Source organism: Pleurodeles waltl, chromosome 3_1, assembly GCF_031143425.1.
Source record: "Pleurodeles waltl isolate 20211129_DDA chromosome 3_1, aPleWal1.hap1.20221129, whole genome shotgun sequence".
Taxonomy (NCBI): Eukaryota; Metazoa; Chordata; class Amphibia; order Caudata; family Salamandridae; genus Pleurodeles; species Pleurodeles waltl.
The window spans coordinates 1,882,248,495-1,882,265,172 of NC_090440.1; the positions used below are offsets into that span (position 1 = coordinate 1,882,248,495).

General features: G+C 46.2%; 1 protein-coding gene across 1 annotated transcript in view; it reads right to left on the reverse strand.

Annotated features, from left to right (window-relative positions):
• Positions 1–1,642: 1,642 nt before the first annotated feature.
• The window catches only part of DYTN (dystrotelin), a 244,913-nt gene continuing 229,877 nt past the window's right edge, over positions 1,643–16,678 (reverse strand). Inside the window, exons 13-14 of the mRNA XM_069221575.1 lie at positions 2,366–3,026; positions 1,643–1,746 (exon numbers count right to left, since the gene is read on the reverse strand). Of these exons, the coding sequence (XP_069077676.1) occupies positions 1,643–1,746; positions 2,366–3,026 (765 nt within the window). The remainder of the gene's footprint in view (positions 1,747–2,365; positions 3,027–16,678) is intronic.

Here is a 16,678-nt window from a genome sequence, read left to right on the forward strand (position 1 = left end):
TCTAGTAGTTGAAAGCAGGGGTAAATAATTTTGTTGGTCCATGGATAACATGAAATTATTGACAGGTAAAAAATTAATTACGTAAATATTTTCACCTCATAGTTCTTAGTGACATCATAGACAACTCAAGATTCAGACTTGTTATCTATTTCATGTCACATATAATACCTCTATGAAAAACATCCCCCTAATTCACTATTATTCTTCCATAATTCTCTATGTAATGGATGGCTTCCATAGGAAGCCTCCATCATTTACATCAGATTCTAAACCTATGAACTCATTGCAATGACGCAGCAATAGCTGATAACACAACTTGTTACCTACTGTTGCTACATCATAAAGATCTTCGAGGCCACACGGACAGGGCTCTCTAGATAGCATGTCAGCTTTGATGAAATTAGAAAGAACAGCTGCAGGACGGAGAAGGGAGGGATGGAAGGTGGTGGATGTAGGTTAACAATGTCCAGTAAGGTGTTTTTTTTTCACATTTGGGCCAGAAAGGAGATGCCATGTTAAATGTCTGCCTCATTACTCCTCTGCCCCTGAGTGGCAGCTGAAAACAGGAGCAGATGATTTTGGGGGCTATACATTCCATCAAATTATAGATGGGTAAAGAGTGAATTACAGGGATATCTTTAACCTCGGGGTTCTGGGTGACTTCACAGACAAGCCAAGTTTTGCTTCCATTGTCTATTTGATGTCACTTATAACCTTTCAGTGAAAAGTGCACCTTTAATTCTATGCGAAAATGTTTCTGTACCATAGGCACTGTTAAAGGCAGAAGGGAAACATTAGTATGACACAGACATCTCAAAAGGTTATGAGTGTAAATCAGAAAGCTGTCAAGCTACTTAAAGACTGGGCAGATGTTGTTGACCAAAGGTATTAGAGATAATGAGTAGCAAACGTTTGGGTCGATTGCACTTTAGGAGATAGGAACAAGAAAGTGAGTAAAGTGAGTAAGAGCAGGCTTATTTTATTAGTGTCAAAGAATAGGCTAAGGCAAAGAGGTAAGGGCTGGATATTTTAAAGCGACAAGAATAGGCAAGAGAACAGATAAAAACTAAATTACAGGGATCATTTCACAGGGACACTTAAATCAGATGTGGAATGTTGGCAAGATGGGGGGAAATGAAATATATACTTAAGTATCATTACATACATTATACAAGTGAGACTAGGGCATTGAGTTAAAAGGGATATGGGTTTGGAGAATTGATGTGGAGGAAAGAGCACAGCATAGAGACAACACAGGATCAGAAAAGTGAGCTTGCATAGAGTGATGGAGCCAAGTAAACGTAGGTGATTTTAACACACTTTTGATGAATGTGTAGAGATCTGCATCAGTGTTTACAGATGGTTAGCTGTGGGGAATATCTAACTTTCTTTGTGGCAGAGGCAGACTATCATTGAATTGTTACAAAAGAGGCAAAACTTGAAACAAAAGGAGAAATGACGATAAAATCAAATAAGATGCCTTTGAGTGAGAGAAGAGGAAAGAACAGAGACCTGGGGAATAGCAATAGCTGAAGGGCAATAGTTGTCTCCAAAAACAGGAACAGCTGTCTTAGTTTGGCAGGAGGAGGAAAGGTGATGCCATCCCCAGGTATTTTAATATCCTTAAAGATATAACTCCCACTCATTTGAAAGCTGGCAGAACTGCTTGGTTGATGAGGTCAAAGAAGGTCCTGCTCACATGTTCCGCTGCACAAAGCATGTCCTGCGTACTATGGGAAGGGTTACCTGGAAAGGACAAAAAGTTAATTACATCTCTGATAGGACAAAAAGTTAATTACATCTCTGATAGGATATATTATAGTAGTATTCTGTATAATGTACAATGGCCAATCTATCAAGCTAATCTCTCCAATGCACACAAACCATGGAAGAGTCATGCGTTCTTGGCCTTCTACCCTCAAAGTAGAAGTGGGTGGAAGATTTATTTATACTCATTAGCTGAAGGCACATTTCATAACTCAAGAAGATATAAAGGTTCTCGGGACAGAACAAGGGCTTTCTATGAGTGATGGAGGAGCTGCTAAGACTAACAAGTAAAAGGATCATTTATCCTGGCACCTGGTAATCATCAATCCACTTTTGGAGGCAAATCAAATTCCTCAAAAAGTCTTGGGAGGATTTAACAGATAATCATGTGATACCTTGTCTTCGAATCAGATAGCATGCAGATTATCCACAGAACCAATACATCACTAAACATGATTAATATGAACTGGGTTTGTTGAAAAATACTTAATATTGATCAGCATAATTGTGTCCCTTTACATCTAGAACAGATATGTGCTATTGGAAGAAGTAACCTTAATTAAATACATGGAAGAAGTTTTGATTGAGTACCACTTACTTGCTTGTACTTGAACTGACATTGCATCCTTCAGCTTCTCCACCAGCTGTTGAAGTGCTTCCTCTGCCTTTGTCTCGGCTTCCTCTTCCTTGGAAATAGACACGTTTGCACTTGGTCCAGAACCCACAGATGGACTTACACAGGAGAAGTTCTTCTCAGACGTTACACTGGCAAAGTTGTTCTCAAGGTTCTTCTCAGAAGTTACACTGGCAAAGTTGTTCTCAAGGTTCTTGTCAGAAGTTACACTGGCAACGATCTTGTCGGAAGTTGCACTGGCAAGGTTCCTCTCAGAAGTTACACTGGCAAGGTCCCTCTCAGACTGCGTTTTCACCATCTGATGTTTCTCTAAATGGTTTCCTGGGCCGGATGCCTCATGCTGTGCCACTGACTGACTTCGATCCTGTGCAAAGGCTGGGATTAATGTGACACTTGATGGTGCTGCATTGATTATACCATGCCCCGTATGTGTGGTCAAGAGCTTACTGATGGAAGTGTTGATAGATGCCATGCACTGGCCATCCATCCCGCCAGCAAGTTGACTACGTACAATTTCAGTAGATTCTTTTTCCCTACAACGATGTTTTTGTGGGGCAGGGTAGTTATTTGTTTGCATAGCTTGGTGAAGTCTAGTTGAAGGATGTTGTGGCGGTTGCAGCATCAACTACAATAAAATAAGCTTAGTTATGTTCCAGCACTGATTGCTTTTTTCATATGAACAGCTGACAGTCTTATCAACAAGCATGATCTGCATCTTTCAACAAATAGCGTCTAGTAAAATGTCCAATTTTGTGTCAGTGAACTATGATGTATGTGTGCCAGCAAGGTGTTTACCAACTTTAACATGTTTGAAAGGGAGAGCAGAAGCACCTTTACCTCTGGTTAGCAGAGGTAAAGTGTGCAGAATCCTACGTTTGACCTAAACCTTTGCAGAAAAACAAGGCAACAATCTAGTGGAATACAACAAGGAAGATTGCCATTTCCAACACTTATAGTGCTACGTTTCTAATTTACTGGGGTGATGTGGTCTTGTCGACTGTATAACATGATATCTGGGGACACGTTGTTTCTTTGAAAAGGACTTGGAGGAAGTCTTGAGCAATATTTAGGACTGAAAAAATTAGTGCATTTTTTTTCCAGAAATACTAAGGAACAACGTTCTCCAATTGTATACATGAATGAAGATGGATACGCACCAGTGTAGCGAAACGCTACAAAATATGTGTAATAGAGGTCTGATATAATATAGGAATTATATTAGGTACACTGCTAAGAAGAAGCATTGGCGCGGCTCTCTTGAGCTATTTGCTTTCTCAATGCTTTTCGTTGAATGCAAGCATCCACAGCAGCCATGACCCATATGCACATGGCTGGCAATTTTGAAATGGGATTTGCATTAAACGGCGTCTTCCATCAGATTGTGCCAATGTGCATACATACAAATTATAGGCATGCAAATGTATAATGAGTCATGCACACGAGTGCTTTATGAAATGTGCATCAGGACACATGCATGCTCATGCGCTGTGTCACAAGCAGACATATTTAGTTACCATCCCTTCACAGTGAACTTCCATGGTAGAACAGTAAATTAAAATGTAGCAAAATAAGTACTCAGTGCACAGAATAGTTGTTAGCGGCCAGACAGTAATTTGTAACTGCTGGGCACTTTAAGGAAAAAGACACTAAAAGTTATAAAAATAAATGTTAATATCAACACAGAAAGCAGGATAGGTAACTGAACAGGAGTGGGTCAGGAAGCATGGGAAGCAAGGGAGGCAGGAATGAAGGGAGAGAACAGGCCAGAGAGATAGAAAAAGGGGTAGACAGAAAGGAAACACATGCATTCCATAGGAATGTTGAAAGTAAAATTAAAAGAGTCCCCTGAAGTAAGCACACTCATTCAACCGAAACATTGTGAGACCAACATATTCCTGGGTGAGACACACACAAGAATAAGCCATCGAATCAGCAGCAAAAAACTGAGACAGTGCATAGAAAAGTTAACACTTGATCTTAAAATATAGGTGTATTACTGCACAAGAAAATGGGTTCCCTTTTCAAGGGTTGGTAAGTGAAAGCCATTCAATAATTTGGTACTACTACAACCTGAATTCCTTATTCTCGGCGACAAGACACAGTCCTGAAGAACTGGAGGCAAATATACATTTTAGCATGTACCAATGAATTTAAAATCACACTGACATACCCGGACAATCTCAGGTGGCGTTAAAATGTGATGGAAATTTTGCACAGTTTTGGTGGTAGAGATGGAGGGCAAAGGACAGTGTCTGCACCATGTGGTGCAAATCTTAAAAATTCAACTGCACTCCAAGAGTGGATCTTTGTCTCTAAATGAGGCTTTACATCGATAACTTAACAATATTTAAATGACAGTGAAGCAGATTTGCACCACAGTAATGAAAGAGAATAGTAGATGTGCAAACCATTAACGTTTTATTAGCAAATTAGTAAAGTTGCAAACCTAATTCACTCTGCTTAATCATAAATCATTATTCACCTGATCACAGCATGATAGAACATAATTCAGACAGGTCAAACAGCAAATGTGAAGCTAAGTTACCTAAAGACAGAGTAGGTATATTGTGAAAGGATTTGGTTCACCCGAAGGGATACTCCCTGTTGCTAATTAAAGTTTTGGGGAAAATCGGGGATATTCATAAGTAGCAGGTGTCAGTAAATATAGTATCCTAAATATAACGAAGTGCAAGTTCTGATCAGGCAAAGGAGAAATGTGCTTGCTCGAGAGGTTAACTGAGCAGAATAAAAGGAGCATAGGATCTCAGTAGTGGGAAAGGGACGTCCGTCTCAAAACGTAAAGGTTGAATCATGAAAGTCAACCAGAAGAACACACCTACGGTTCCCACAAAGAAGGAACCAATCAAAACTAATCACTGATATAACTGTCCCTGTCAGCCCACCTCTCATGGGTAATACAATGCAGACTTTTCCATCACACAATGTCATAGATATCGCGTAAAGGAGGATTCTTCTCCACTGGTCAGTCACACACGCAGGTGCTATGATTTTTGACCCAAATCATTAAAAAGTTACACCAAGCGGCATTCATGCATAACTTAACAATAGCAATAAAGTTTCAACGAGCACGCTGTCAACTCTTGGTTCCTGAAACGAGAAAAGATTGTGCACAGCAAACAGAAACACAACAATTCATTTCATATGGAGCCTTTCAAATCAAGGTCTGCTGTGACTATGGTTAACTTAACATGAATACACTCTAACTATGGTTATCGGCTAGTGTAAAAGGCACATATTACGGGCACTCCAAATATGAAATTCCATGTGGAAATAAGTAAGCAATGATTATACATGGTATGCAATAGGGTATCATTAAACTCAAATGAAAAAAGTCCACTGCATCACTAACTTTCCCCCTATAATGGCTCGCAGAGCTATCACATTAAAAACATCCACAGTTCACACCATGACAGTTTCAGGTACCAGTTGATGAACTTTACTGCTTATATCTAGAATCCTCTAGTCTCTTTAAGTCATGGTAAGTCTGACTCTCCTCTAATTCTATTTCCTCTTGTTTTATTTTTATTCCCTTGCCCTCTGTTAATTTCTCTCCTCCCTTCTGAATCCAACTTCCTGTTCATCTCCATGGAGTCCTTTACCATCAAGAACAAATAAATAATTCAAACTGCAATAATCAAGGAACCACCAATGAAAGGAAGGCTGAACTGAGACCCAGAGAAGGGAAGTCCAGGGGAACCATTAGACATGAGGAGAAGAATAGGAAATCTTGGAACAGAGCATGGATTCAAGCAAACATAAAGTAGGGTCCAGAAGGGTCCATAATAATGGTGTCAGAATAACCACTTATCCAGCAATAAGACTAAGGCACAGGGAACCACCACCATGACGTGATCTAAGAAGGGTCGGAAGAGAGACAAGGACCATAATGCATCAGAGAAGTGGGGCAAAAACCTGGAATGGAAGGAGAGACGAAACTAGAATAAGTGGAGATGTGTATTCTTTCCTCCACTGATATAAGGCCTGATTCTCAAAGGGCCCTCATGAGTGACATCTTGTAGCAGGATGACAGAATACTGATAGGATGTCTGTTTCCCAACCTAACAATCAACCAATTTGATTTTGATAATAACGCATATCGTTAATCACCTATAGACAACAAGGTTTGACTTTTGCATTTGTCCTGTGGAACATCAGAAGACTTTTGGAGTAGACCCTCACCCACTCTATATTGTGGCATGCTTTATAATCAGCGCCTATCCACACTTTGGTAGGTTAGTACCACCATGGTCAATGAACGATGGGGCTGAGGTGATCATATTTCATCAGGTCCTGGGTAAAATGTGCTGTAGCATGTAAGATGCCCCTAATGGGTAGGACATGGAGTAGGGCATTATCATCATCTAAATGTGAGAGTACGAGGGCTTGAACAGCAAAATAAAGTCACTTTCTGGAAGACAAGGTTTGATTGCATTGGAGCAGGTGCATGTGCAGTAGCAAGCACCAACATACAAGTCCATATAATCAGAAGCGCATTTTGTCAAACGTGTCTATCTATAGTCACACATTTGTTTAATAAATGCCTTTGTTCTGGTGCATTAGGTAAGCATACTGATATTTACCAAGAAGCTTCCTGAAGGTCCCTTTCCACCATATTTGGTAGTTGTTGTTCGAACAATGTTTAATGTTGTTGAAACCGTACTGAAATTTCCAATCTATTATACGGTTCATATTCAGAAGGAATAGAGGAATCCCAGTAGGTATGAAAAACCTCTACTTTGATCTACAGGATTAAACTCTACGCATAAGTAAAATACTCCAAGAGGGTCTGGTACACATACTTTAACTACTAGAATGCATTCCCCCCACCTCAGGGAATCCTCATCTTGTGCGGTAGTGTGACGACAGACCCCATATAGGTTGCCTTTGTACAGGCACAACTGCCATTTTCACACAGATTCAGAATGATAGTCTAAATAAATGCAATCAAATGAGGAGAAAACATTTTACTAGTCAAGTACTTGAAAAACACTTCAGCAGATACAGAGCTCCTGTCTGAACAGAGGGAGCTAACCATCATTACAACGGGCGCATTCCCATAAGTTATTATTAGTAAAATTGTACATTTCACTCAAAAGTACCTGTTGGACCTGGCTTTTTGACAGGGACATCCCCAAACTTTTTGCCTCCTTCCTCCTATTTTTTCTGACCTGTTGTTGTTGGCTTTTGACCTCTGAGCACTTTACCACTGCTAACCAGTGCTAAAGTGCATATGCTCTCGGTGTAAATTGTACTATTGATTGGTTTATCCATGATTGACTATTTAATTTACCTGTAAGTCCCTATTAGAGTGCACTACATGTGCCTAGGGCATGTAGATTAAATGCTACTAGTGGGCCTGCAGCACTGGTTGTGCCACCCACCTCAGTAGCCCCTTAACCTTGTCTCAGGCCTGCCATTGCAAGGCCTGTGTGTGCAGTTTCACTGCCACTTCGACTTGGCATTTAAAAGTACTTGCCAAGCCTAGAACTCCCCTTTTTCTACATACAAGTCATCCCTAATGTGTGCCCTAGGTAACCCCTAGAGCAGGGTGCTGTGTAGGTAAAAGGCAGGACATGTACCTGTGTAGTTATATGTCCTGGTAGTGTAAAACTCCTAAATTCGTTTTTACACTACTGTGAGGCCTGCTCCCTTCATAGCCTAACATTGGGGCTGCCCTCATACACTGTTGAAGTGGCAGCTGCTGATCTGAAAGGAGCAGGAAGGTCATATTTAGTATGGCCAGAATGGTAATCTAAAATCCTGCTGACTGGTGAAGTCGGATTTAATATTACTATTCTAGAAATGCCACTTTTAGAAAGTGAGCATTTCTTTGCACTAAAAACTTGTTGTGCCCTTCAATCCACGTCTGGCTAGGTTTAGTTGACAGCTCCTTGTGCATTCACTCAGACACACCCCAAACACAGGGTACTCAGCCTCACTTGCATACATCTGCATTTTGAATGGGTCTTCCTGGGCTGGGAGGGTGGAGGGCCTGCCCTCACACAAAGGACTGCCACACCCCCTACTGGGACTCTGGCAGACAGGATTGAGCTGAAAGGGAACTTGGTGCATTTCTTAGAGACTCTTTGAAATCACCCCCACTTCAAAGGCACAACTTAGTATAAAACAGGGCCTCTGCCCTACCTCATCAGACACTTGCTGGAGAAGAAACCTGAACCAGAAACTACATCCTGCCAAGAAGAACTGCCTGGCTGCTCAAAGGACTCACCTGTCTGCTTTTCTACAAAGGACTGCTGCCTTGCTGTTGGCCTGCTGCCTTGCTGAACTGCCTGGCTGCTCAAAGGACTCACCTGTCTGCTTTTCTACAAAGGACTGCTGCCTTGCTGTTGGCCTGCTGCCTTGCTGAACTCTTGTCTGGCTGTAAAAGTGCTCTCCAAGGGCTTGGATAGAGCTTGCCTCCTGTTCCTTGAAGTCTCAGGACCAAAAAGACTTCTGCCTTTCACGTGGACGCTCCGTGCGCCGAAAATTTCGACGCACAGCTTGTTTCGCGGCGAGAAAAACGCCGCACACCGACGCTGATCAACGCGACGCCCTCGGGACGATCGAGACTTCGACGCACAACCTCGCAAGGACAAAGCCGCCCGACTTCCAAGGAGAAATCGACGCGACGCCTACCGTGAGTGCGAAACTTTGACGCACGGCCTCGCAAGGACAACGCCGCCCGACTTCCAAGGAGAAATCGACGCGACGCCTGCCGTGAGACCAAAATTTCGACGCACGGCCTCGCAAGGAAAACGACGCCCGACTTCCAAGGAGAAATCGACGCGACGCCTACTGTGAGATCGAAACTTCGACGCGCAGCCCCGCAGAACGACGCGCAGCCGGAAAATAAGCAGGAGAACCCACGCACAGACCCGGGACATCTGGTAATCCCCGCGATCCACAAAAAGAGACTGTCTGCGCGCCGGAAAACGACGCCCGACTTCCCCGCGTGGAAAAGAACGACGCAAGTCTGTGTGTGCTGAGCGGAAAACGACGCACACACCCCTTTTTCCACGCATCTCTTCTCCTGTGGCCCTCTGAGGAGATTTCCCACCAGAAACCAGGTACTCTGTGCTTGAAAGACACTTTATTGCTTTCTAAAGACTTAAAGACTCTTAATATCACTTTTCAGTGATATCTTTACAAATTCGTATTGCAACTTTGATCGTTTTGACCTACAATTATCCAGATAAATATTCTATATTTTTCTAAACACTGTGTGGTGTATTTTTGTGGTGTTATACTATGGTGTTGTATGATTTATTGCACAAATGCTTTACACATTGCCTTCTAAGTTAAGCCTGACTGCTCGTGCCAAGCTACCGGAGGGTGAGCACAGGCTGATTTTGGATTGTGTGTGACTTACCCTGACTAGAGTGAGGGTTCTTGCTTGGACAGAGGGCAACCTATCTGCCAACCAAAAACCCCATTTCTAACATTGGTGATCAGCGGTGAGGATAGGACTTGTGTTTGTGCAGTGACATACAGTAGCTAAGTATTTCACTACCTACCCACAGTTGAAGGTCAACTTGATTTTTTATCTCTTTTTTGACTTTTGGTCTCTGATGTCCTCCTGGATATACTATTGATATTTTGGACTTTGGATTTTGTTTTTTGCTGGTAAGATCCTATCAGAATGGGATCGCTTACCTACTTATTCTTTTTGCCTACTGACCACCTCACTAAGGCTGACCTAAGGAAGCTTTGCAGAGAATGTGGCCTTCCTGTAGCAAAGAGATCTACTAAAGCAGAGATGCTACGTGCCTACATAGTCTGGGAGGAAGACAGATGGGCAGAGAGAGAGGCAGCAAGAAACCAAATGCCTAAGTACCCCTCAGAGGAGGAGGAGGACGACTCAGATGAGGAAAGAGACCCAGTGAAAAAAGAATGGCTCATGGCTCAAGCACGGTGGATGGAAGAGCTAGATGAGTTTATTGAAAGGGCTGAGGCAGCAAGTCTCTTAGCCCTGGAAGAAGAAAAGATTGCAGCTCAAGAGCTGAGCTGTAAAGAGCTGAAACTGGAGGCCGGAAGGGCTGAGTCCAGTTCAGATGGTGGCAGCAAAAATCTTGCATCTAGTACTGCTGAAGAAGGGCACAAGCCCAGAGATGTGGTACCCAACTTGAAGAAGAGAGTTGACACACCCCAGGCGGTTCAAGGGTATGAGGTAGTTCCCGTTATGCACAGGGTCCCTGAGAAGGATTGGGGAACTGGCACAGGGAGTCATATTCCTACTGGGGGGAGGGACACTTTACTGACTCTAGCAGAGAGTGACAGAGAAAAGGGTTCCCCCCTGGTGGACGTCCTGGATATAGAGTGTAGAGACATCCCAGAAGAGTTTGGGTTGAGTGTCAGGGACAGTCAGATACTGTCTCACCAGTCTCAGGAGGGTGAAGTAGAGTGCTTTTCCAAGGTTGAGTTACTAGGTGGTTGGGTGAAGGGTACTGTGGTTAATACATGTGAAGGGCAGAGTGATGTAATTGCTGGAGAGCATATGTCTGGTCCTTATTTTCCAGAGCTACGCCAACACCAGGTGGAGTGTGAGTTCTCTGACCCCAGGGAACTTACAGTGGAGGCAGACTTTTGGGTGAGTACCAGAGAGTCTGAAGAGGCATTTGGGGGTGCTCCTGAAGGGAGTGGTCTAGGTGGTTCCCGACCAAGTGAGGTGGGAAAGGATTGTAATGTCCCAGGTAGGTCTCAGAGCCTAACCTGTACCGTAGGGCCACCTTTTGAGGGAAGCCCCGCAGTGGCAGAAGAACTTGGGGGGATGACTGTAGACAGCATCCCAACAGTTCTGGTGTCTGGCAGTACCACTCCTAGTGAGGGGGTGCAGAAGTCCAGACATAGGGTTGAGAGGGGGTGGCAGACCCCAGTGGAGGATCTTGAAAGTCAGGGGTCAGCTCTGAGAGCAGAGCCCCCCAGGAATGACCCAGGTGAGACCGTTTCTGGTTTGGGGGAAACCCAGACTCTGCCGGATGGGCAGAGGTCGGGAGACCTGCGCCAACCAGACTCTTGTGTGGCCCTTGGGGACGGCGTGTCCCTTGTGGGGGGTGAGAGTGCCCCCCAGGAAGTCCTGGCATGCCAGGCAAGGATTCAACCTCAGGGTGGTGACTCTGGGTTGGATAACCGGGTTCAGAGGTTAAACTTTGACCTGGTGGGGGGTAGATGTGCCCCCCAGAAAGTCCTGGAATGCCAGGCAATGGCTCAACCTCAGGGTGGTGACTCTGGGTTGGCTTACCAGGTGAAGAGGTCAAACTCTGACCTGGTGGGGGGTAGGTGTGCCCCCCAGAAAGTCCTGGCGTGCCAGGCAGTTGTCCAACCTCAGGGTGTCGACTCTGGGTTGGATGGCCAGGTTCAGAGGTTAAACTCTGACCTGGTGGGAGGTAGGTGTGCCTCCCAGAAAGTCCTGGGGTGCCAGGCAATTGCCCAACCTCAGGGTGGTGACTCTGAGTTGGCTAACCCGGTTCAGAGGTCAAACTCTGACCTGGTGGGGGGTAGGTGTGCCCCCCAGAAAGTCCTGGTATACCAGGCAATGGTTCAACCTCAGGGTGGTGACCCTGGGTTGGAGAACCAGGCTCAGAGGTTAAACTCTGACCTGGTGGGAGGTAGGTGTGCCTCCCTGAAAGTCCTGGCCTGCCAGGCAATGGTTCAACCTCAGGGTGGTGACTCTGGGTTGGATATCCAGGTTCAGAGGTTAACCTCTGACCTGGTGGGGGGTAGGTGTGCCCCCCAGAAAGCCCTGGTGTACCAGGCAGTTGTCCAACCTCAGGATGGTGACCCTAGGTTGGAGAACCAGGTTCAGAGGTTAAACTCTGACCTGGTGGAGGGTCAGTGTGCCCTCCAGGAAGTCCTGGCGTGCCAGGCGATTGTTCTACTTCAGGGTGGTAACTCTGAGTTGAATGGCCCAGTTCAGAGGTTAAACTCTGACCTGGTGGAGGGTCAGTGTGCCCTCCAGAAAGTCCTGGCGTGCCAGGCAATTGTTCAACCTCAGAGTGCTGACTCTGGGTTGGATACCCAGGTTCAGAGGTTAAACTCTGACCTGGTGGGAGGTAGGTGTGCCTCCCAAGAAGCCCTGCTGTGCCAGGCAATTGTCCAACCTCAGGGTGTTGACTCTGGGTTGGATGACCAGGTTCAGAGGTTAAACTCTGACCTGGTGGGGGGTAGGTGTGCCCCCCAGAAAGTCCTGGCGTGCCAGGCAATTGCCCAACCTCAGGGTGGTGACCCTGGGTTGGGGAACCAGGCTCAGAGGTTAAACTCTGACCTGGTGGGAGGTAGGTGTGCCTCCCAGAAAGTCCTGGTGCGCCAGGCAACTGTTCAACTTCAGGGTGGTGACTCTGAGTTGAATGGTCAGGTGCAGAGGTTAAACTCTGACCTGGTGGAGGGTCAGTGTGCCCTCCAGGAAGTCCTGGTGTGCCAGGCAATTATTCAACTTCAGGGTGGTGACTCTGAGTTGAATGGTCAGGTGCAGAGGTTAAACTCTGACCTGGTGGAGGGTCAGTGTGCCCTCCAGGAAGTCCTGGCGTGCCAGGCAATTGTTCAACTTCAGGGTGGTGACTCTGAGTTGAATGGGCAGGTGCAGAGGTTAAACTCTGACCTGGTGGGGGGTAGGCGTGCCCCCCAGGAAGTCCTGGTTTGCCAGGCGGTGATCCAGTCTGAGGGTACAGACCCTGGGCTGGAAGACCAGGTTCAGGGTGTCCCCCTGGACCTGGAGGGAGGGGCTACTGATAACAGTGCCCCTACCATGTTGTCTTCTGAGGAGGCCACTCCTAGTTGGAGGGTGCTGGACCCCAGAAGGGAGGGCAGGGGGAGAGAAGCCTCACCCCGGGCCCTAGTCCCACCTGAAGGTACAGACCCCAGGTTGGAGGGCCAGTGGCAGGTTAACAGCCCTGCACTGGTGGAGGAATGGTACAGGGCGACTTCTGTAAGCCCCCTGGCCATGTTGGACTCTGGGGGTACCGCTCCAGGAAGGAGGGTACAAAGCCCCAGAGGGGAGGACCAGGTTCAGGCTGTCATCCCTGACCTGGTGGAAGGGAGAGTGGTTAAAGGGTGCCCAGCACCTGGGGCTATCGCCCCCCACTCTCCACAGCCACAGTGGTTGGAGAGCTTTGAGAGGCCTGGGGCCTGGCTCTCATCCCTGGCAGCTGTCAGTAATCACTGTGGCTTGCTGTCCGGGTGGACAGAGTTATCCCTGGGGAGGGGACAAGTGTCACACCCCAGGGGTAGAGTGGGCAACACCACTATGTTGGTCATGGGGGTACTATCCTGCTCCTGGGATACATCTGTGAGCAAAGTAAGGTTAGGTGCTGCACAGATGGGATCCGCAGGAAAGGAGAAAGGTTCCCCATGGATGGGCTTAGTGGGCCCTGAGAGTATGAACAGAGGGATCCAATTGGAGTCAGGAAGGCGAAGAACTGGAGCATGCCCCTGCTGTTGTGGGCCTGGGTCCTTGTTCTGTCGCCTCAAACAGGGAAGTACATCAGGATAGTGATTGTTCTCCCCTGGCTTTAGGCTGGTGGGGGGTCATGTTGGACCTGGCTTTTTGACAGGGACATCCCCAAACTTTTTGCCTCCTTCCTCCTATTTTTTCTGACCTGTTGTTGTTGGCTTTTGACCTCTGAGCACTTTACCACTGCTAACCAGTGCTAAAGTGCATATGCTCTCGGTGTAAATTGTACTATTGATTGGTTTATCCATGATTGACTATTTAATTTACCTGTAAGTCCCTATTAGAGTGCACTACATGTGCCTAGGGCATGTAGATTAAATGCTACTAGTGGGCCTGCAGCACTGGTTGTGCCACCCACCTCAGTAGCCCCTTAACCTTGTCTCAGGCCTGCCATTGCAAGGCCTGTGTGTGCAGTTTCACTGCCACTTCGACTTGGCATTTAAAAGTACTTGCCAAGCCTAGAACTCCCCTTTTTCTACATACAAGTCATCCCTAATGTGTGCCCTAGGTAACCCCTAGAGCAGGGTGCTGTGTAGGTAAAAGGCAGGACATGTACCTGTGTAGTTATATGTCCTGGTAGTGTAAAACTCCTAAATTCGTTTTTACACTACTGTGAGGCCTGCTCCCTTCATAGCCTAACATTGGGGCTGCCCTCATACACTGTTGAAGTGGCAGCTGCTGATCTGAAAGGAGCAGGAAGGTCATATTTAGTATGGCCAGAATGGTAATCTAAAATCCTGCTGACTGGTGAAGTCGGATTTAATATTACTATTCTAGAAATGCCACTTTTAGAAAGTGAGCATTTCTTTGCACTAAAAACTTGTTGTGCCCTTCAATCCACGTCTGGCTAGGTTTAGTTGACAGCTCCTTGTGCATTCACTCAGACACACCCCAAACACAGGGTACTCAGCCTCACTTGCATACATCTGCATTTTGAATGGGTCTTCCTGGGCTGGGAGGGTGGAGGGCCTGCCCTCACACAAAGGACTGCCACACCCCCTACTGGGACTCTGGCAGACAGGATTGAGCTGAAAGGGAACTTGGTGCATTTTTTAGAGACTCTTTGAAATCACCCCCACTTCAAAGGCACAACTTAGTATAAAACAGGGCCTCTGCCCTACCTCATCAGACACTTGCTGGAGAAGAAACCTGAACCAGAAACTACATCCTGCCAAGAAGAACTGCCTGGCTGCTCAAAGGACTCACCTGTCTGCTTTTCTACAAAGGACTGCTGCCTTGCTGTTGGCCTGCTGCCTTGCTGAACTGCCTGGCTGCTCAAAGGACTCACCTGTCTGCTTTTCTACAAAGGACTGCTGCCTTGCTGTTGGCCTGCTGCCTTGCTGAACTCTTGTCTGGCTGTAAAAGTGCTCTCCAAGGGCTTGGATAGAGCTTGCCTCCTGTTCCTTGAAGTCTCAGGACCAAAAAGACTTCTGCCTTTCACGTGGACGCTCCGTGCGCCGAAAATTTCGACGCACAGCTTGTTTCGCGGCGAGAAAAACGCCGCACACCGACGCTGATCAACGCGACGCCCTCGGGACGATCGAGACTTCGACGCACAACCTCGCAAGGACAAAGCCGCCCGACTTCCAAGGAGAAATCGACGCGACGCCTACCGTGAGTGCGAAACTTTGACGCACGGCCTCGCAAGGACAACGCCGCCCGACTTCCAAGGAGAAATCGACGCGACGCCTGCCGTGAGACCAAAATTTCGACGCACGGCCTCGCAAGGAAAACGACGCCCGACTTCCAAGGAGAAATCGACGCGACGCCTACCGTGAGATCGAAACTTCGACGCGCAGCCCCGCAGAACGACGCGCAGCCGGAAAATAAGCAGGAGAACCCACGCACAGACCCGGGACATCTGGTAATCCCCGCGATCCACAAAAAGAGACTGTCTGCGCGCCGGAAAACGACGCCCGACTTCCCCGCGTGGAAAAGAACGACGCAAGTCTGTGTGTGCTGAGCGGAAAACGACGCACACACCCCTTTTTCCACGCATCTCTTCTCCTGTGGCCCTCTGAGGAGATTTCCCACCAGAAACCAGGTACTCTGTGCTTGAAAGACACTTTATTGCTTTCTAAAGACTTAAAGACTCTTAATACTTAATATCACTTTTCAGTGATATCTTTACAAATTCGTATTGCAACTTTGATCGTTTTGACCTACAATTATCCAGATAAATATTCTATATTTTTCTAAACACTGTGTGGTGTATTTTTGTGGTGTTATACTATGGTGTTGTATGATTTATTGCACAAATGCTTTACACATTGCCTTCTAAGTTAAGCCTGACTGCTCGTGCCAAGCTACCGGAGGGTGAGCACAGGCTGATTTTGGATTGTGTGTGACTTACCCTGACTAGAGTGAGGGTTCTTGCTTGGACAGAGGGCAACCTATCTGCCAACCAAAAACCCCATTTCTAACAGTACCTCAAAGCTCTGACCTATGATTTGGATGCCATGATACTTTTTGGTGAGTTCTTCAGCGAATACAGGCCAGTTTTGGACCCCCAAAGGTCTCTGGAAAGCACACACTCACGCCAGTTTACTAACTCAAGCCAGGAAGTTTGGGGACTGTAACCCACGTACCTCCCGCGCGTGTATAGGATAACGATCAGTCCTGCGAGACTACAGGAATATTTGTTTGTTATTAATGACTTCCAGAGCTTCTTGTTCCATGGATGAAAAAATAGCAGAAGTCCACACTATGTATTAAAAAATGGTGTATTAATAATTAAAGCCCTAACCTAGTGCATATTATTATAACAAAAATTAGCGTAATGTTTAAAATAGGATATGTGATAATATATG